We start from the raw sequence: 20,790 nt of genomic DNA, 5'->3' as shown, positions 1-20,790 counted from the left end.
TTGGAGAGGAAATATTATAAATCAGAGAAAGTGTTATTGAACATTTATCAAAATGCCAGCACATGTTCTGTAGCAGTAATGCTAATAGAAGAAATAAATGCAATCTCTGCTCCCAAGGAGCTCACAATCTTATGAAATTACTAGGGACACCAAAACCAAACCAGCACAATAAAGGATTTGAGGTCTACATGCATGATTCTGCTTAAGTTTTTATCACATTGGTCTGGGTCAATTTATCATAGTCCTCCTATTGACTGATAGAGCTGGCAACATACATAACACGACAAAATAAAAGGAAATGATGAAGTAAACATAGAAAGAGGCAAACCAATGCCTCCCATTTTACATCATAGTTCAAAACTTCACAATCTCGTATAATGGGTCCTGCCAGCCTGGCATCCAGGATAAGGAAATCATTCATTAGCATCTGTGACAAAGGCCGTGGCTCCCTAAATCCAGCAGGGAAGAACGACAGAGAAGAAAAGGTCCTTTGGGGTGTGTGAACACTAGGATCACGTTCATGATTACCAACCTGCCTCTCCGGTAGTGGGACTCCTTCCCCAGATACAGGAAGTGAGCGCTCAGGCCTCCAAAAAGGAGGGACGGCTGTTGACAGTCAGAGCTTCACCAAGACGGCACGAGGGCCGTGGAAGGGTTGTGTACGCACAGGTAAGCGTCTGGAGGGACAAGGAATGTCAACAGAGGTGTGCACTCTGATAGGGATGTGCTGAGAAACTCCCAGAAGGGGCTGTGCATAGACAGATTTAGGGTCCCAGGAAACATCTGAGAAGACACTCACGGAGGGCTGTCCTGCACAGGCCGGGTCTGAGGAGACACCCGTGGATGGCTGTGCTCCTACAGCCAGGGTCTGAGGTAGGCGTCCGTGACGCGCAGTTAAGAAATGGCGGGTCGCAACACCTAGGGCATCCGCCGCTCCCCTCCACGACGCGGGACACTTCGAGAGGCGAGGCGTCCCTCCCTTTCACCACCCTCCACTAATCATCTGACTGAGAGCAGACCCGAGAGAATTCCCGCCAGGAACCCGCAGGGAGCCACCCTCGAAGCTCTCACCTTTCAAAGCGCCGCTGCCTCTGCCACCGCCCCTGCCCTTCCCGCGCCCTGCTCTGCCCGCGCCCCACCTTCCCCGCTCCGGGCTCCGTCTACGCCCCCATCCCGTCCTGTCCCCGCCCCCGCCTCGCCCCGCCCCCGCCCCGCCCCGCCCCCGCCTCGCCCCGCCCAGCCTCGCCTCGCCCCGCCTCTGTCTCCGCCCCCGTCCTCGCCTCGCCCCGCCCCGCCCCCGCCTCTGCCTCCGCCCACGTTACCTAGAAACTACGTCTCTCCCACTTTCCGGAGACAGCCGGAAGTTTCGCCTCCGGGAGGGGCAGGGGCGGTCCAGGGGCGCGGGAGCTGGGGAGCGGCTTTCCGGAGAGCGCGCTGAGGGAGGAGCGGCTCCGTCGCCGCTGTAGGGGAGCCGCGGAGGTGGGAGAGCGGCGTGGGGCGCACGGGTGGGCGGCCGGTGGGCCGGGGCGACGGCCTGGCTGCGGGTGGAGGAGCCAGTGGGCCGGCTCCCTGAGGAGAGGGCGCCCGGCTTTTTTCCGCTCTGCGCCAACTTTGGGGTGTGGCAGGGTTAGTGAGAGGCCTGCACCCCCGTCCTGGGCTGGAGCGAGAACGGCGGCCGCCGGAGTACTAAATCACAAGTCTGTAGCCCCGATTACCCGCGAGGAGGTGAGGCCTCCTCGTCAAGCCTCCCTTCTGTTAAAGGCCTGCCCCGAGAATTTCCTGTCACCCTCTGCCTCGCCCTGGTTGCCCACTGTCAGGGCCGCAGAGGCTGAAACAGGTCGAGTGACTGTTAAGTCTCTGTAAGGATTCTTAAGGATCGCACAGTGTGAGTTCCCGAGTCTCACCATGTCAGGGAAGCGGAAGCGCGTAGTGTTGACTATTAAAGATAAACTTGATATAATAAAGAAACTCGAAGATGGAGGCTCTTCCAAGCAGTTGGCGGTGATTTACGGAATTGGTGAAACAACAGTTAGGGATATACGAAAGAACAAGGAAAAGATTATAACTTACGCGAGCAGCTCTGATTCCACAAGTCTCCTGGCCAAGAGAAAATCTATGAAGCCATCCATGTATGAGGAACTAGACAGAGCAATGTTAGAATGGTTCAATCAGCAGCGAGCTAAAGGGAATCCCGTATCTGGACCAATTTGTGCCAAACGGGCAGAGTTCTTTTTCTACGCGTTGGGAATGGATGGTGATTTTAACCCTTCTGCTGGTTGGTTAACCCGGTTTAAGCAGCGGCACAGCATTAGAGAGATTAACATTAGAAATGAAAGATTAAGTGGAGAAGAGACTGCTGTGGAAGATTTTTGTAACAACTTTAGAGATTTTATCGAGCAGGAGAATTTGCAGCCAGAACAAATCTACAATGCTGATGAGACTGGACTTTTTTGGAAGTGCCTACCTTCCAGGACTGCAGTAATTAAAGGTAAATGTACTGTCCCTGGGCAGAACTCAGTTGAAGAAAGAATCACTGTTATGTGTTGCACCAATGCAACAGGCTTACACAAACTAAAACTTTGTGTTGTGGGCAAAGCAAGGAAACCTCGTTCCTTCAAGTCGACTGACACCTTAAACCTGCCCGTCTCTTATTTCAGCCAGAAAGGTGCATGGATGGATCTCTCCATTTTCAGACAATGGTTCGATAAAATTTTTGTGCCTCAGGTTCGAGAGTACTTAAGATCTAAAGGCTTGCCGGAGAAAGCTGTGCTCTTGCTGGGTAATTCACCAACACATCCAAATGAAAATGTCCTGAGGTCAGATGATGGTCAAATATTTGCTAAATATTTACCACCTAATGTAGCTTCATCGATTCAGCCCTTAGGTCAGGGAGTCATAGCATCCATGAAAAGAAACTATCGTGCAGGTCTTCTCCAGAGCAATTTGGAAGAAGGTAATGACCTGAAGTCATTCTGGAAGAAGCTGACTCTGTTGGATGCACTTTATGAAATAGCAATGGCATGGAACTTAGTAAAGCCAGCCACCATTAGCGGAGCTTGGAAACAGATTCTTCCTGCCATAGAGGAAAAAGAAGGGTTGGACTTTGATGAAGAAGATATTTCTGGTGCTACTGTGGCCACTATTTTACAGCACACCAAAGGACTGGAAAATGTAACTCCTGAAAATATGGAAAAGTGGCTTGAGATTGACAGTACTGAACCAGGTTATGAAGTGTTAACTGACAGTGAAATCATCAGAAGAGCCCAAGGCCAGACAGATGAATCCAGTGAAAATGATGAGGAAGGAGTTGAACTGATTCCAGAAAAACACATAAATCATAAAGCTGCTCTCCAATGGACTGAAAATTTATTAGATTATCTAGAACAGCAAGGTGATATGATTCTACCCGACAGACTGGTAATACGTAAACTTAGAGCCACCATCAGAAATAAACAGAAGATGACGAACTCAAGTCAATAACTGCATTTGAGTTTTATCATTGTTAAGACTGTATTTGTGAAACTGCAATGTGGCATAATTTTCTTCCTCTTATACATTGTCAAACAGTCCTATGAAATACAAATGCAAAATGTATCTGCAACAGTTTAGGTATTACGTGTTTTCATTATATGTCTTATTCCCTTACTTGTAAAAACAGAACTACTTCTGTGTAGATATAAATGACAGATATGCAGATATTTGCTTCTATAAATTAGAGATCTTTTCTATAAGAGTGCCACTCTCTACCTTTTCTAGCTTTAAAAGTTAGATATAGAGAACAGCACTTTCCTGAATTTTTTCGCTTGAATTGCTATTGACTACAATAGCAATCTTATGCTAACCATATTAAGTGGTTGGTTAGATTTTGTATTTGTATAGGCTGAGAATTAAATGATTAGATTTTAGGATGCTATATAATAATTTAAAAATGAAGTTCAGTAACAATGGTGGAAATAATCTATGAATTATAAAAAATAGAGTTATGTCTGTTTCTTACATATTTGTGGGTAGAAAAGATAATTTGGAAATGAATTATATGTAGGAAGTAATTATTAAATGAGAGAACCTGGAAAGCTGATTTTTGGGAAAATGGCTATTAAAAATTTGGGAAACATTAGGTTTATTTATACAAAGAGAAAAATATGACCTTATTTTGAGTTGAATAACAATATAAAATTATTTACCTAATTTTCATAAATGTTTTAAATGATTACATGTAATAATACGAACTCCCACTAATATTTGGGGAACATCTGAAATTTGAAAGTTAATTTTTTTACCAGTATTTAGAAATATCTATAACTTGAAAAATTTTGTCATACTTGGCTGATTTTATTTGATATGAAAAAATAAAAGTTTTTATTTTGGATAATTCATCTCTTTTTATTGTTTTTTTTTTTTTTTTGAAGAAAGCACAAATAACTGGGAAGTGCTAGAGATAACAATTGTTGATTATTTTGACAAAAGGAAATTCTGTCATTTGTTCTAAGAGTTTTGACAGATTTTCTTAATTCTGCTTATCTAAGATATTGAAAATAATTTGCATATATTGAGATTACTGTAGTTTAAAAGTATTTTTATTATAGCATGTCAAGGCTCAAAACATTAAAAAGACAGAATTGGTCACAGTTTTGAATGTTTTGATTTTTTCCATTGGTTGTCTTAGGATTCTAAAGCTTTAAAAAAGATTTTTGTCCTTCCATTATTTTTATTATCTTTATGTTCTATATATGTATGTGTCTGTATGTATGTGTACTACTTTATTATAAAAAGTGTGTAAAATTGTGTTTTTTGAATTAATTCAGTGCCTAAGAGAAGAAAAACAGAAGTTAACATGACTATTGAATTAGATAACAAATATTAGTTAATATGCATATAAAATACTTTTTTATAAAATCAAAGTATACACTAGAAAGCCTCTTTGTTCTTTTTCTGGATTTACTTAGGTCTTTGTTGTTTGTTTGTTTTGTTTTTATGTAAAATGCAGCGATATCCTTTACCACCTAGTGGTCAAATCACCTTTGCTGTTAAACACATTTTAAACAAACATCTAGTGAAAGGTTCACTGTGCCTATGGGGGTCAATCTTGTATGTCTAGACTGGGAAACTGCTTTTCTTTGGTTTGTAGCTATTTGTTCTCTGAAATTTGCAAATTGGTAAGCTAACAGTTCTGCATTGGTCCAGAACACTTAATCTTAACAGCTACCAATTCTTGAATGTTGTTTGTGTTCCAAGTCATGCACTTTTATTATTTAATCCTCTGTGAATTAGATGGAAGCCCTTATGGTTGTCTATTATTTTTACTTGCTCCAGGTAAGAATTTCAATGTTTGACTGTAATCAATCTGGACTAAACTCTTATTCTTTCGAAGTCGTCAGTATGTATTATTTACTGTCTTCCTCTATCTCTTGCCACACATAGGTGAATTTTCTTATCTGTTTGCCAGTGCACTGGTGTCGCCATTGCCTTTTCCTTTATTCTTTTATGAGATTTATCTTCCACTCTATTCTGTAGTACTACTGTTACCTTTTTACATTAGTTATAGAATTTGAGGCTTGGATTGTCTGCCTTTTGATTTCCAGGTCACAGTGTTCAATGAGAATAATTTCTCATTACAATCTAGTTAAAGCCAGAATTGGCAAAATGTACAGTTTTCATGCAGATTTTTTTTAAGTTCACATGGTTGTCTTGAAAATAGAAGAGTCAGTATTATCAACATGGCCAAAGATAATGAAAATCATTATTGTAGAAGCACAGCCTAGAGTAAGTGTTGGAGAAACCAGGATTGTCAGTGATGCCTGGTCACTTAAAATGCCAGAGTGAAAATGGTCAAACAACCTAGTGATTCTTTGCTATTCTATTTGCCAGCCTCCACCGGAATCTCCCCAATATCCTAAGCATTGTTTAGTCCCTAGTCCTGAGCTTTGTGTCTCAGTGAATAGAACCCATCCTTATCAAAGAGATGCCATGTGCTTGACATCTTTTACTAATAGAATCTATCCTTTTGCCTATCATAAATCCTTCCTCTAGGCCCTAACCCTGAGCTTTGTTTATTAGCCAATAGAACTCATTGCAAAGTTCACAGGTGCTTTGCTCCTTTGTTAGGCAGTTTCTGTGTAGTTATGCCTAAGGCTTTGTTGTGATAATTGTCATGTGGAAATCTTTTTCTAAAGTTTTACCATGTTTGAGTGTACAAGAATAATGAACCATGAGGTCAGACTCTGGAAATTTTGACCCAGTGCCTACAAAGATGGTACTGACTTCATGCTGCCAGCCGTGAAGGAGACAATGTCCCTCATGCATTACTATTGGAAGCATATGAGTTTTTGATGTATACATTTACGTTCAAGAAGATCTTAGGGGTAAAAATAAGGTCCAAGTCAGACAATTTGGGGAAAAGAGTAGAGGATGTAGTTAAGGGAGAAGAAAATGTCTAGGGGAATGTGGTCTACAATGACCTGCATTTTATAATGTGTACATTTCAGCATGCCAGACTTGGGGTTACTGATTTGTGCTGCTTGGCCTTACAGGGAATGTTGAATCAGTACCAAGTTAAATGTCTTTGATCACTCGTTGCCCACAACTAATAGATGATTTTAAAGTTGTTTGAACACTGCACCTGTCCTCAAAGTAATGAATCTTTAGTTCCCAATTCCTGTTCACAATACCTTAATCCACACAACATTTGACTGCCTATTAAAGGTCAGCCATAGGCTCTTGTCTCTCTTGTCCTGCCAGTCTTTTGTTGATACATGTTGATTAAGTACTCCTAGAAAGTGTACAGCACAAAGCTTCTTACATGCCTCATAGCCAGACACTTTTAGGAAAGTAGATTTACTTTGAGGGATTGTGTAAGAAATGAGTTACTTTGTCTGATAGATTTGAGCTTTTTGTTAGGAGAATGACAGTAATAGAATTATTAGCACTTAAATCTAGTGGATCAAAAAAAAATATCTAAGATTTTGTATTAGGAGCTGGAGAGATGATTCAGCAGTTAAAGGCACTTGCTGTTATTGCAGAGGACCTGGGTTTGTTCCCAAGACCCACATGGTGGACCACAACTGCCTCCAAGAACAATTGTCTTGGCCTCTTCAGGTTCCTGAATGCATATGATGCATAGAAACTCAAGTAGGCACAAATACATACATAACAGTAAATAAAATGTTTTCACATATATGTGCATAAGAGAGGTTGTCTTTTAAGAATCAAAATCGGGGTGGGAAACAACACATTTGAAAGGACAATCTGGTTTTATGTGAATTCACATAAAACGGCTGAAATAGTGTGACATTCACTATGTAAAGAAAACAAGGTAGAGTTTACTTCTTGACTGTTTCTATTCTACACACTCTTCTGTGCTATAGGTTTTTGTTACTCTTGGTAATTTAATCTTTCTGCATGACCCAGTCACTCCATTTTCAAAAGTTCAGATGTATAACTTCAGCTGAGATGTAGGATTCTTGATGGTACTTGAATCCCAATATTTAGTTGATTTTTCAACCCCTAACCTTTTTAAAAGATCAAAACTTGACACTTAAGATCAAGTATACTTCTTAGAGATGCTAAAAGCAGTCAGTGCTCCACAGCCTCACACAACCACATGCGATTAGAAGTTGGGAAAAGAGTGGAAGCTGACAGTTCCCTCCTCAGTGACACTTAACATGAAAATCATGTTTAGGCCACAGACTTTAGGATTGTCATGGAGTGATTTTTTTTCTTTTATATCTCAATTCTGGGCTTGATCTAGAGATCAAGCACCATGGGTTCATTGCTTTGTGAAATATGTATTAGTGAATATAGAATTGTCAAGAAACTATTGTGTTCTACATGTATGTTCTTGGATATGTCTGGTATATAACTAAGACTACCTGCATTGAGAAGATTTACAGTAAAGAGTAAACAGTGAAGAACAAATATTGCATGTTAAAGGAGTACAAATGACAGACTAATTCTGGTATGAGAGACACAAGGTTAATTCTGCTAGAAGGATGACATGAACAATTAAATAATTGTTTGATGTTACTGGATCTCATAGTATTTCCATGGATAGTTGCTCAGTGTCCAGGAGGGAAAAAAAAAGTGCTTGGAGAATGAAAAAAAACAAAACAAAACAAAAAACTTAATTTAATCTTAGTGGTAGGGATGAATTCCCTTTTTAAATTGAAAGCCCAAAGCAAAGCTTTGCAATTTCAGTCAGATTTTCTTCCTACTGTTGGCACTCTAGAGGATTATTTGTGAGATCCATAAAAGCCTCCAAATTCCTTGAATATTCTCTAGCTCTCTTCTAGCTATTTGCTGAGTTAATCTCTTTTTTCTTTCTTCAGACATTTGCCAAAAACAGGAACACCAAACATTAATTTTTCTGCCTTATGCCAGTCACTTCCTCTAAAGAAGGACTTCTTGTATGTGTGTGTGTGTGTGTGTGTATGTGCTCGCGAGCACGCGCACATGCTGTGCTTATGAAAGCCAGTGGGATAGTTTCTATCACTACATTTTTTTTTTTAAAAGATAGGGTCTCTGCATATAATATAGGATTAAAACCTCTAGGACTAAGGAAGCTAATCAAGAAGGAGGACCCTGGTAAGAAGCCCAATCTTCATTCAGAAAGGCAAACGAGATGGACATCAGAAGAGGGAGAAAACAGGGAACAGGACAGAAGACTATCACAGAAGGCCTATGAAAGACTCTACCCAGCAGGGTATCAAAACATATGCTGAGATCCATAGAAAAACTTTTTGCAGCGTTCAGGGAATCTTATGAAAGAATGGGAAGATAGAAAGACCTGGAGGGAACAGGAGCTCCACAAAGAGAGCAACGAAACCAAAAAGTCTGGGCACAGGGGTCTTTTCTGAGACCGATACTCCAAACAAGGGCCGTGCATCGAGGTAACTTAGAACCCCTGCACAGAAGTAGCCCATGGCAGCTCAGTGTCCAAGAGGATTCCCCAATAATAGGAAAAGGAACTGTCTCTGACATGAACTCAGTGGCTGGCTCTTTGATCGCCTCTCCCTGAGTGGAGAGCAGCCTTGCCAGGCCACAGAGAAGGACAATGCAGCCAGTCCTGATGAGACATGATAGGCTAAGGTCAGATGGAAGGGGAGGAGGACCTACCCTAGCATTGGACTGGGGGAGGGGCATAGAAGAAGAGGGAAGGAGAGTGGGGTTGAGAGGGGGTGGGGGAGGGGCTACAGTTGGGATACAAAGTGAATAAACTACTTAATAAAAATAAAAAAAATAATGAAAAAAAGAAGATAGGGTCTCTCTCTCTGAACCTAAAACTTGTCAGTTTTTATAGACTGGTCAGCCAGTGACCCCTGGGATCCTTCTGTTTCTGCCTCCCAGCCCTGGGGTTATGAGCATATGCTACACGAGTGCTTAGGATCTAAACTCAAGTCCTTATTTGTGTTCTACTGAGCCATTGTTCCAGACCCTGGATAAACCTCAACAGTCTAGGTAGCTGTGGGAAGTGATGCTGTGTTGCTGTAGGACTCCTAGCAGCATCTCTGAGCCCTGCTAGCCACTTGTTCTCTGATGTAGTTATGACTAAACAGTGCCACAGATACTCCCAAATGGTCCCATCACAGGACGGCTTTGCCTCTGCACATGGTCTACTTTCCAAGTTGCTGAAAATGGTACCTGTAATTAAATCACTTCCCTCTGTCCACCCGCTGGTAGTTATTTCTGAAGTGTCCATTTCTTCTAATTTTGTGCTCACTAATAATAGGTTTTTCTCATGGTACCACTGTGCTTCAAGATGCTAATTCCTTTATTTCTGAAACTTATAATGAAGCAAACATGTTAGAAGCTTAGCACAGTTTGTTTTGTTTTGTTTTTTGTTCTTTGTTTTTCTTATAAGCTTTGGCCAGACTGTGACTTTAAGTGATTCTTAATTCACACATTTTATCTTGTGATTTTGTATCTTTGAAGCCTTTAATTTCCTCTGAATGATGTTAGCACATAGTAAAAGAGGATATGATAAATATACAGTAGTTTCTCCCCCCAACCCCCCAGAAATGAGGATTGAATCTAGGCTCTTGCATATACTAGGCAAGCCTCTAGACCTCACTGTAGTGTCTTTCTTTTCTCAGCAGCTGTGTGCAGTATGTATAGCTATGTATCAGCAGAAACCTGTCATGTGGGATAGACACAGGGCTAGGGCTGAGCCGGGTGATGGGAATAACTCCTTAGGTAATCTGCTGCTTTGAACTAGTGGTCTTCCTACCACAGCATCCCCAGCGCTGTGGTCACAGGAGTGTGTTACAACTCACACTTAAGATCTGGAGACTCCTTCGATGCCCTGCTGAGTGAAGTATTTTAATGGCCCTCTGTGGTAAGCTACTGTCCTGTTTTCTCCCTCTTTACATGCCCACTCCCTTTGCCTTTCTGAATGAGGATTGATCATCTTACCCAGGGTCCTCCTCGCTTAGCTTCTTTAGGTGTACATATTTTAGTATGTTTATCCTATATTATATGTCTAGTATCCACTTATAAGTGAGTATATGCCATGTGTGTCTTTCTGCTTCTGGGATAACTCAGGGTGATCTTTTATAGTTTCCACCATTTGCCTGCAAATGTCATGATTTCCTTGTTTTTAATTGCTGAGTGGTATTCCATTGTGTAAATGTACCACGTTGAGACTCATAGCCAAATTCTGGGCAGAGTGCAGGGAATCTTATGAAAGAAGGGGAGATAGGAAGACCTGGAGGGGACAGGAGCTCCACAAGGAGAGTAACAGATCAAACAATTCTGGGCACAGGGGTCTTTTCTGAGACTGATACCCTAACCAAGGACTATGCACGGAGATAACCTAGAACCCGTAGAACCCCTGCACAGATGTAGCCCGTGACAGCTCAGTAGCCAAGTGGGCTCCCTAATAAGGGGAACTGGGGCTGTCTCTGACATGAACTCAGTGGCTGGCTCTTTAATCACCTCCCTCTGAAGGGGGAAGCAGCCTTGCTAGGCCACAGAGGAGGACAATGCAGCCAGACCTGATGGGACCTGATATGCTAGGGTCAGAAGGAAGGAGAGGAAGACCTCCCCAATCATTGGACTTGGGGAGGAGATGAGGGAGGGAATGTAGGATTGGGAGGAGGAAGGAGAGGAAGACCTCCCCTATCAATGGGCTTGGGAGGAGATGAGGGAAGGAAGGTAGGATTGGGAGGGTATAAGGGAGGGGGCTACAGCAGGGATACAAAGTGAATAAACTGTAATTTATTAAAATATAAATAAATTTTAAAAAGTGAAAAAAAAAAACGATCTTGAGATTCTGTATCCAGTTGGACAGTTTTCTTACAAACATAAGCATCTATGTCTCTTCTGTTTAAGAGCCTTAGATTTTTGTCTTGTGGTCTTGTAGTTTTCTCTTATGGTCTTGCACATACTTTGTTAGGTCTTTTTTTATTTTTGTGGTGCTGCAGATGGGTTCATGTTGCTACACGCTGTTCCTGATCTATATCCCAAGCCCCTGGCTTATTTTCTGGTACTTCTTTTTTCTTTCTTTAGTATGAATGCAAGTGGTTTGTTTCTATATTTAAATCACAATTTTTCAATTTCTGGAATATATGAAAGTAAGTAAAATTTGAATATTGACTTGCATATTGAAGCCTACTATCACTAATCAAGTGCTTCTAAGAATTATTGCTTTTCAATCAATTCTTTGAAATTTCCAGGTTAACATACCAGGTCATTTGTGAAAAAAAGTTTGATTTCTTCCTACCCCAGTATGTGTATGCCTTTTTTTTTTTTTTTTTTTTGGTACTTATTCAAAATTTTATTTGAGGATAACATAATTTTTTTATTATTTAATTTATTCACTCGACAGCCCGTTAGCATTCCCCTCCCTTCTTCCCTCTCAGTCCCATTCTCACACCTCTCCCCCAGACCCCCCATGGGTACAACCCACCCTGGCACCTCAAGTTACAGCAGGACTAAGCAGTCTTCTCCCACTGAGGCCAGATAAGGCATCCCAGCTGTAGGGAAGGGAGTGCATGCCTTTTTTATAAGCCAAATTTATTTTCTTTCACAGAATTAAAAGTAATATTACAGAGTAATATTAATATACTTTAAAGCCATGTGTTACTGGGATTTTGAACATTATTGTGATGAGTATTTTATAGTTATGAAGACAGCTGTCCCTGCTACATGCAGTATGAGCATGCAGGCCTAAGCTGACTTTGAAGACCCCAGCAGCAGGCAGATCAGCATTTCAGTTCTGAAAGACCATGACTGGTATATAAATTTGATAAACACTAAAGAAACAAAGATGGGATTAGAAAAGCAGGTCCCTCAAGGGATAATGTAAGATTTCTGATTACATCAAATGAATATCTACAGGAAGGGGATGACAGAGCTATTGCATGTGATGCTTATGGCATGCAGGGAGGCTGTATGAGCACAGTTCACTAAAGGGACAAAGAGGTGCCAGTTATTTGACAGTGCACCAGCTATTGTGAAAGGATACCTCCTAAAGAGGGAACCACTTCCGCCTGTTTGCCATTAGGATGGCCAATGGTGTCTGTATGGGAGAGCCATGCTGGGTAACAGGAGACACAATGTTGAATTATGAGTTTGTTAGCACCTTACTAGTTTAAAGAATTTAGTTTTTACTGAATACCAGTGTCACGTGAACATCAAGTCACGGCATCCTCAGACTGAACTGAATGAAGCAGTAGTAATGGAGGGATACAGCAATGAAGGTGGAAAGAAGTTAGCCTGTTCTAGGGGTAGATTGCTGTCATTCCTACAGAGATCCTGTAGTATCATTATCTCTACTACATGAAGCAAATTTTAGGAATTAAAGAGCTCCTGGTACATGTGCTAGATACCAGAGTTGGGGAGTTTTTGTCTAGGAGGAACTGAATTCAATTTGTGCTTGTATATTTGGAAGGAATGAAAACCTGCAGATCGGACATTATTCATGAAGCCCTGGCCCCTTTCAATAGGAAGATATGGTCAGTAAAGCATTTTCATGGAACCGATCATTTTCATGTGTCTCCTGAAGTGTGGTAGTACTGCAGATGACAACGAGTCTTTCACCCATTGACTCCAGGTCAGGCCTATACCATGTCTATACCATGCCAGCTCCTTGGCCCCTCAGGAATGTCTGAGGATGAGAAAGCCCAAGAACTTGCGGAGAATAATATTGAACTATCAAGAGGTAAATAAATATTGATCCACACACAGCCTGTGGAGCTCAGCCTAGATCCTTGGAGGAAATGATTAAAAAAGAAATGGGATCTTTTTGTACTTTAAGAGTTATTGCTAATCTTTGTAAGATCTTGGATGCTGGACTCCAAAATGAACACTCACTTGGAAAAGGTAGTGAGATTTTAGAGGTAATGCACACCTTCTGTGAAAGGTGACATTAGGATCTTTAGTGGTTTTTCAATATGGAAAAGCAGCACAAAAAAGAAGAGAACAGAAAAGATAGAGATACCCACATGCTAACTAGAGAGCATGGGCAGGCTCATGGGCTCCTGAGGTTACGTTTGTGAAGGAGACACAGCTCTATAGGAGAGACAGTTATTGGGGCACTCGGAATCCGATACAGCAGACCTGCAGTTACACAGCTGAGAGAACCCCCTTCTCCAACTGGAAAACAACAAGTGTGCACAGCCTGCAGAGATTCACAGAAGCTTAAATATGGATATCCTTGAGGCATCTTTTCCTTGTTGCAGTTTTGTCTTATAAACAGTTTTGATTTTAACTTCATTTAGAAGCATGGATGATCTTGAATTCTTAATTTTCAACAACAAAAACTTCAAAGTAATGATTTTAGAGCAAATGAGACAAGCAGAGAAATGCAACTGCTCCCAAGCATGGTAAATGGACGACGATTGCCATCTTGTGGTGGATTCGAATATTGACTGCTTTAAAAAGTTAACGGTATTTTAAATTTAAGGTCCTTCTGGGTACAAATGAAATGATTCTGAGAACAGGAGAGTGTAGTCACACAGCAAATTGAACTTGCAATTTTATCAGCCTGTTCCATTTAAAATAAATGCTGAAGTGCTGGCATGGGTATTACAGTAGAAAGGAGTTGGCGTGGTTATTTAGCAGGCTCCAGTGAAGAACTCAGAATGAATGATGGTTGCACCTGTCTTTCCTTAAATGTGTGTGTGGCTCATTCTGGAAATGAGACCCTCCCACTTGTCACTTCCTTGCACTTTTCTAAATAACTAAAACTAGAGACCTGTCACTCTACGCTCTTTCTGATTGTCCAGACTGGGGGATAAGAACTCTAAAAACATTTCATTATTTGTTTGTTTGTTTGTTTATTACAATTTATTCACTTTGCATTCCAGCTGTAGCCCCCTCCCTCATATCCTCCCAGTTCCACCCACCTTCCCTCTCCTCTCCCTATGCCCCTTTCCTAGCCAACTGATAGGGGAGGACCTCCTCCCATTCTATCTGACTTTAACCTATCAGGTCTCATCAGGACTGGCTGCATCATCTTTCTCTGTGGCCTGGAAAGGCTATATCCCCCAGAGGGAGGTGATAAAGAGCCAGCCACTGAGTTCATGTCAGAGACAGCCCCTCCCCCTGCTCCCCTTATTAGGGAACCCATTTGGAACTGAGCCACTAAGGGCTTCCTCCACGCAAGAGGTCTAGGTCCTCTCCATGCATGGTTTTTGGTTGATTCATCAGTTTCTGCAGGTCCCCCTGGGCGCAGGTTTTTTTGCTCTGTTGGTCTCCTAGTGGAGTGCCTGTCCTGTCCAGGTCTTTCTATCTCTTCTTACATAAGATTTCCTGCACTTGGCCCAACATGTTGCACACACATGCATGAAACTTAAACATTGAAGAGTAAAGGTACAAAAAGAATATTCACCAGAAATCCCACAGCAAAGAGCAGACTATAGTAATGGATAGTTAAGGCCATGTGACTCCAGTCACAGAATAATGGTGTTCTTGTTGTGCCCAGTTTGCGAGACCCCAAAAGGCCATCAACCACACCAGGAGTCAGAAATCGTATGCAAAAGCAAAGAGCCTTTATTTCAGACTTGAGCTGGGGCTCCCAGCATGAACTGACACAGCAGTCAGAGGCTAGAGCCCTGAGCCTGGAAAGAAGCTAGATTTTATCAGGTTTTTAGCAAGGTGAAGGGGCTTCCAGACTTGGCAGTTACAGGATTCCGTGACACTTAGCAAGAGCAAGCTTGTTACATAGCAATTGGTTAGAGGCAAGCTGTAACCATCTGGAGTAACTATTTTGGTAACCATAATGATAACATGTAATTGTGTTAGTAACCTCAAGGACAAGGTCGTTTTGACCTATTTTCTGGTCAGCTAGTTTCAGGGTTAGCACATAGTGTGGTCATTCTCAGAAATGCTGTAGTTTTCTGCAAGTATAAACATGTTTTTTGAAGCGTGGTTAAGTTTTAGGTCATGTATAAGATGGAGGCCAAATGGAGGACAAAATGGAGTCTGTTATGTTCAGGGTCTTCATTCTGGCATTCCCCTCTGCTACCCTGTTCCCAGTCTCGTGACCCCTGCCATGACCCCTGGAAGAAAACCAACATTAGGAGATTCTCTGTTCATTGTGTTTTTCTGCTTCCTTTGTTTCTTTGAACTGGCAAAGCTGAAGTTCTCGCCTAGAAAAAGGAGATGCAGGGGTCATAAAACAGGAGGTTTCCCCTTTTTTGGGAAACTGGCCATAAACGGTGGGCACAGATATTGGAAAACTCTAACACCAGCAGTGATGTTTCCAGTGCTTCTGCTACTCATGCCTAGTGACTTTCTCCAAAGACAGGCAGCATTTGCCATTTTAAACATAAAAATATAGTTCTTATTTTCTAATAAAGCTTATCTATAATTCAGCACCATATCCAAGATGGCAGCCAGTAGGATGATGATTAAAGACCTTGAAGAGATCTGCAAATGTGGAGTGAAAGCTTCCATAACATCCAGGTCGATGAAGCTAATTTATTGACTTGGCAAGGGCTCATTGTTCCTGACATCCTTCCATATGATAAAGGGGCCTTCAGAATTGAAATCAACTTTCCAGAAGAGTATCCATTCAAACCACCCAGGGTCACATTTAAAACAAAGATCTACCACCCTAATATCAATGAGAAAGGGCAGGTCTTTCTGCCAGTAATAACAACTGGAAGCCAGCCACCAAGACTGACCAAGTAATGTAGTCTCCCAGCACTGGTGAAAAACCTGCAGCCTGAGCACTCACTCCTTGCTGACTTAGCTGAAGAGTACTCTAAGGACCATAAAAATGTTTATAAGAATGCTGAACAAAAGATGAATCGATGATTTGTAACAAATAGAGTAAAAATTTCTCACTAAATGACTTATATTGTGAAAAATTTTATAATAACAATAAATACTAAATACTTGCCAATTAAAATAAATTTTTGAATTTTTTTTCTGAGCTACAATAATCTATGATATAAGAAATAGAGAAGACACACTGCATTTACTTTTCAACGGTTTCAAGTTATACGGGAACTTTAGCTCATTGTTTAAAACTAGCAAAGCATGTGAACTAATTTCTTGCCCTGATGCTTATAATTGATGTTTTCAACTCGTTTTGTTTGCCTGTAAGGAAAATGTCATTGTATTTGTGTTGAAAGCATATGCATTTCATGCCAATAAAAAAATCACACTTAAAAAATGCTGAAAAGTTTCAAAGAAATATGGGGAAAAGCAACTGATGGACTAAAATCTGCCATGAGTGATTCCAGCAACTTTGAGCAGTGACCCTGAGCATGCATTCAGATACCCTGCAAAGGAGGACTCTGTGGAAAATTGACACATGCCACCACTTGGCATCTGCTTGTGGCAGTTACTAACTTTCTACAATTTTTAAAATCAAAAGTGGCTTAGGTAACCTGTAAAGATTAAAAAATTCAGAAAAGAAAGAGTACCTATCCAGGTCTCCAGGCTACCAACCAGAAGAGAAACATAAACATCGACTTAGCCACAAATCCTTTGATATGTAATCTGTCCTTTCTGCAAAATATGCTCTGGCGATGGTGGTACAAAGCTTCAGGGAATAACCAACCAATATCTGATTTGATTCAAGACCCATTTTTTGAGATGGATTCCATACCTGACACTGCATGGATGACCAAGAACCAGAGACTAGATAGTTTAGAGAACTAGAGTAAAACTAGATACTACTGGTCTAAAACAAAACAACAATAAAAAGGTGCAATAAATTGACTTTTAATGACACACTATATACTTATAGATTAGTGCCTTATTCAGTCATTATCAGAACAGCTTCCTCCTGCAGCAGGTGGAAACAAATACAGAGACCTACAGGCAGACATTACACACACACACACACACACACACACACACACACACACACACCACACAGATCAAGAGAGAGAGAAGAGAGAGGAAGAGAGGAGAGAGAGACAGATAGACAGAGACACTGGAACACACAGCTCTAAATGGGATGTCTTCACCAAATCCCTCCTCTCAGAGGTAAACCTGAGGAAGAAAAGGCAGAAAGAGTGTGAGAGCCAGAGGGAATGGATGACATCTGGTGAACAAGGGCTTCTAAATCAATTAAACAAAGTTCATAAGAACATACACAGACTGGACCAGCAAGCACAGGGCCTTCATGTGTCTGAGCCAGGTTATCTATCTATCTATCTATCTATCTATCTATCTATCTATCTATCTATCTATCTATCTTTTAACTTTCAGTGTTTTTATGGAACTCCACAGTACGTGAAGGAGTGGGTCTCTGATTATTGTGCCTTCTCTTGGGGCCCTTTTCCTTCTGTTGTTTTGCCTTGTTTAACTTTGATGTGATGGTTTTTGTTTTATCTTATCATATTCTATTATGTTTTGTTGTTATCTCTTAGAAGCGTGTCCTTTCCTAGAAAGGGATGGGAGATGGAGAGGTACTGGGAAGAATAGAGGAAAGGGAAACTGTAATGAGGATATGTCATATAAGAATATGTTTTTAGTAAGGGGAAGAAATTATTACATTAAAAGGAGTACCTAATCCTTTAAACCAAGAAAAGCAAACCAAATCAAGAAAATAAATACAGATACACTTGTAAAAAACTTTTAAAGAATTAGACAGGTATGCTTAGAATTGAAATGCTTAGAATTTAAATGTATATAAGATATATAAGATATAAGATAAGCAGAGACTGACCCAAGTTGTGATGAGAAAAATTAACTAGCTGAGTGTGATTATTCACGAGGATAATCCTAGCACATGAGGGTCTGAAGCGTAAGGATTGTAAATTTGATGCTACTTGGTGAAAGTGTGCCTCAGAAGAAAAAGTTAATCAAAACTTGTGTGGGTTTTGGGAAAGATCAGGAAGAACTTGCACTTCCACAGAAAATCGGATCTAACTGGACTGGTGTGTGTAGGGCACCAGCACATTTTCGTGCTGTCCACAGGAATACAGCCAAATTTGAAAGTACTGCCTGGAAAGCTAGGCTAACCATCTATCCCTGTGTGCGAGCATATCAGCAGCTCTAGATGATCCATGGATCAGACGATTGCTAGCAGCCTGGCCATGATCAGAGTCTATGGTTAAGGCAGTGTAGACTTAAGAAAGTCCAAAACCAGAGACAGTAAGATGGGCATGAGTGCCAGCCTGCCTGGAGAAAGGACTCTAAGAGAGGGAACCTGATACTGTGCCATGATGTATGTAAGGGCTGTTGTGATCTTAGTATTACAGGTTACTGAACATTTTCTATAAGTGTTTAGGTTTCTGCAGCCTCACAGTGCCAGGAACATTAGTAGCATGTATCTGTTGGCTGTCTCTAAGTGTCAGCTGTTTTCTTCCCCATCTTTTTTCTACCTGCCCAACTAACTTATTTTTTAAGTATTTATGTTATTTCTGTGTCTGAGTCTTTTTCCTGCATGTATTATCTGTGCACACATGTACATGGCACTCATGGAAATCAGAAGAGGACATCAGAACCCCTGCAAATGAGTTAGGAGTTGTGAGCTGCCATGTCAGTCACGGATATTGAACCTAGGTCCTCTGCATGAACAAGTGTCTCAACCTCTAAGACATTTCTCTAGCGTGGCCCACCCCCAGTAACTTTTGTCAAATGTAGTAATTATACAAAAAGGCCTGAGAATCTAGATTTAGGAATTGGATGAACTAGAATTTCCTTTTGCCAAACAGTTCAACCCTTTTCTTTTACTACTGAACTTCTTGGTCCTGACCACAGACTTAGAAGCCAGAATCAGATCTGTTTAAGGTTATGGAGGTTAAACCTATTTCTTCCATGATCTTTGTTTTGCTTAAGACCGAATGAGTGAAAGAAACATGTTGCCTACTCTTTCAGTTTTTGTTTGTCTCTATAGTAATTGAGTAAACAGACTCAAGTCCACTGTGAATAGCTGATGATATGTATCTATTTTAAGTATATTATTTTGGTGTATGTTTTTGTTTCTTAATAAGTTATTATGTATTTGTTTCATGTACATGCATGTGAACACATGTGTGTTTGTGTTTGTGTGTGTGTAAGACATAGGACAACTTGTAGAAATCAGTTCTGTTCTTCCACCATGTCTTCTCAGGGATTGAACTCAGGTCCTCAGGCTTTGTGGCAGGTTCCTTCACTCTTCTCTCTAGCAACCTTTCTTCACTTTTATTAAAATTTCTTAGTGAGCATAGCACAATTAAATTTTAATTAAGATTAAATATTTTATAAAGATAATCTTATAGAAAATCCTTAAACCAACTTTTGGGTATAAGGCATCTAGAAAACGGAGTTTGGAACTCAAGGTTATAACACTTTTTGATCTGTAGACATTTGTCAATTTAAAAGAATGAATTAAAAAGCTAAGGAGTTCTTTGATTTTTGGATTTTTTTAACCAATAACTGTAATTAGAGTTGAAGATATATCTAACGGAAACTTCCACAGTTAGGATACAACTTAAGAGGGCATAGCCTAAGGAGTAGGGAAAGCCGGGACCACGGCAGCATCTTCTCACATAGAGATGATGTTGGAGTTATGTCAATGGTCATAAAAATGCCCAGCCATAAGATTGAGTTAAGGTGATTTTTGAGTTTCTTGGTCTTGCAGGCACTTTCAGAAGCAAGTACCAGTTTACCGTAGAGGAACATAGCATCACTTAAGGTCTTTACCATTATTTTCTAAATGGTGTGCAAAGGGTACTAGCAATCATACTCCAGTACTTGTTGAGAAAGAGCAGATATGTGTAAATAGTTCAGAGAATACCAATGACATATATTTTAGAGGGTGGGATTGTCAGTAAGTAGAGTAGTTTAGGGGTAATGCCACGGGTAACTCCACTAGGCACTTCCTGTTGTAACCTTGGTGTAAATGACTGAGCATAGACACTGAAGACAATGGAATGCCAGCTAGCTTCCCATTGCAGAAGAGGGAAAGATGGCAGTTGTGGAACAGAAGGAAGATTTGAGAGTGTCTGTACTATGGGATTAAAAAATGGAGTCCTCATTTTGATCTCAAGGCTTTCAATGATTTACATGTCTGTGTGTAGGCATATATTTGATTTTTAAAATTAATTTTAAATATTTTTATGAATATTTACTTTACATCCTAGTCATAGCTTCCCCCCTTTCTCTTTTTTCAGTCCCTCCAGCTTACCTTCCCTCCCCCACTCCTCTTCTTTTCAGAAGAGGGGAGGTCTCCTACAGATATCAACCAGCCTTAGCATAACAAGCTGCATCAAGACTAGGAGCATCTTGTCCTGCTGAGGCTAGACAAGGCAGCCCAATCAGGGGAAAGGGATCCAGAGATAGACAGTGTAGTCAGTGACAGCTCCTGCTTCCTCTTTAGTAGTCCCACAGGGAAACCCAGTTGCATAA

The 20,790-nt window shown here is 40.9% G+C and overlaps 1 protein-coding gene and 1 pseudogene across 1 annotated transcript; both read left to right on the top strand.

Moving 5' to 3' along the window:
* Positions 1 to 1,393: 1,393 nt before the first annotated feature.
* On the top strand, positions 1,394 to 3,599 carry Jrkl (JRK like). Its single transcript, XM_055615414.1, has one exon. It carries the CDS (start codon positions 1,906 to 1,908, stop codon positions 3,478 to 3,480), a length of 1,575 nt encoding a protein of 524 aa, XP_055471389.1. The 5' UTR covers positions 1,394 to 1,905; the 3' UTR covers positions 3,481 to 3,599.
* A 12,227-nt stretch (positions 3,600 to 15,826) lies between these two features.
* Positions 15,827 to 16,666, top strand: LOC129683030 (ubiquitin-conjugating enzyme E2 L3-like; annotated as a pseudogene).
* Positions 16,667 to 20,790: the final 4,124 nt, after the last annotated feature.

Source organism: Psammomys obesus, unplaced genomic scaffold, assembly GCF_907164565.1.
Source record: "Psammomys obesus unplaced genomic scaffold, mPsaObe1.curated_primary_1811, whole genome shotgun sequence".
NCBI lineage: Eukaryota > Metazoa > Chordata > Mammalia > Rodentia > Muridae > Psammomys > Psammomys obesus.
This window is presented reverse-complemented; position numbering and strand designations above follow the sequence as displayed.

What these genes read in the sequence shown, in the direction of transcription:
- Jrkl (XM_055615414.1), top strand. Translation starts at nt 1,906, where the DNA reads ATGTCAGGGAAGCGGAAGCGCGTAGTGTTGACTATTAAAGATAAACTT.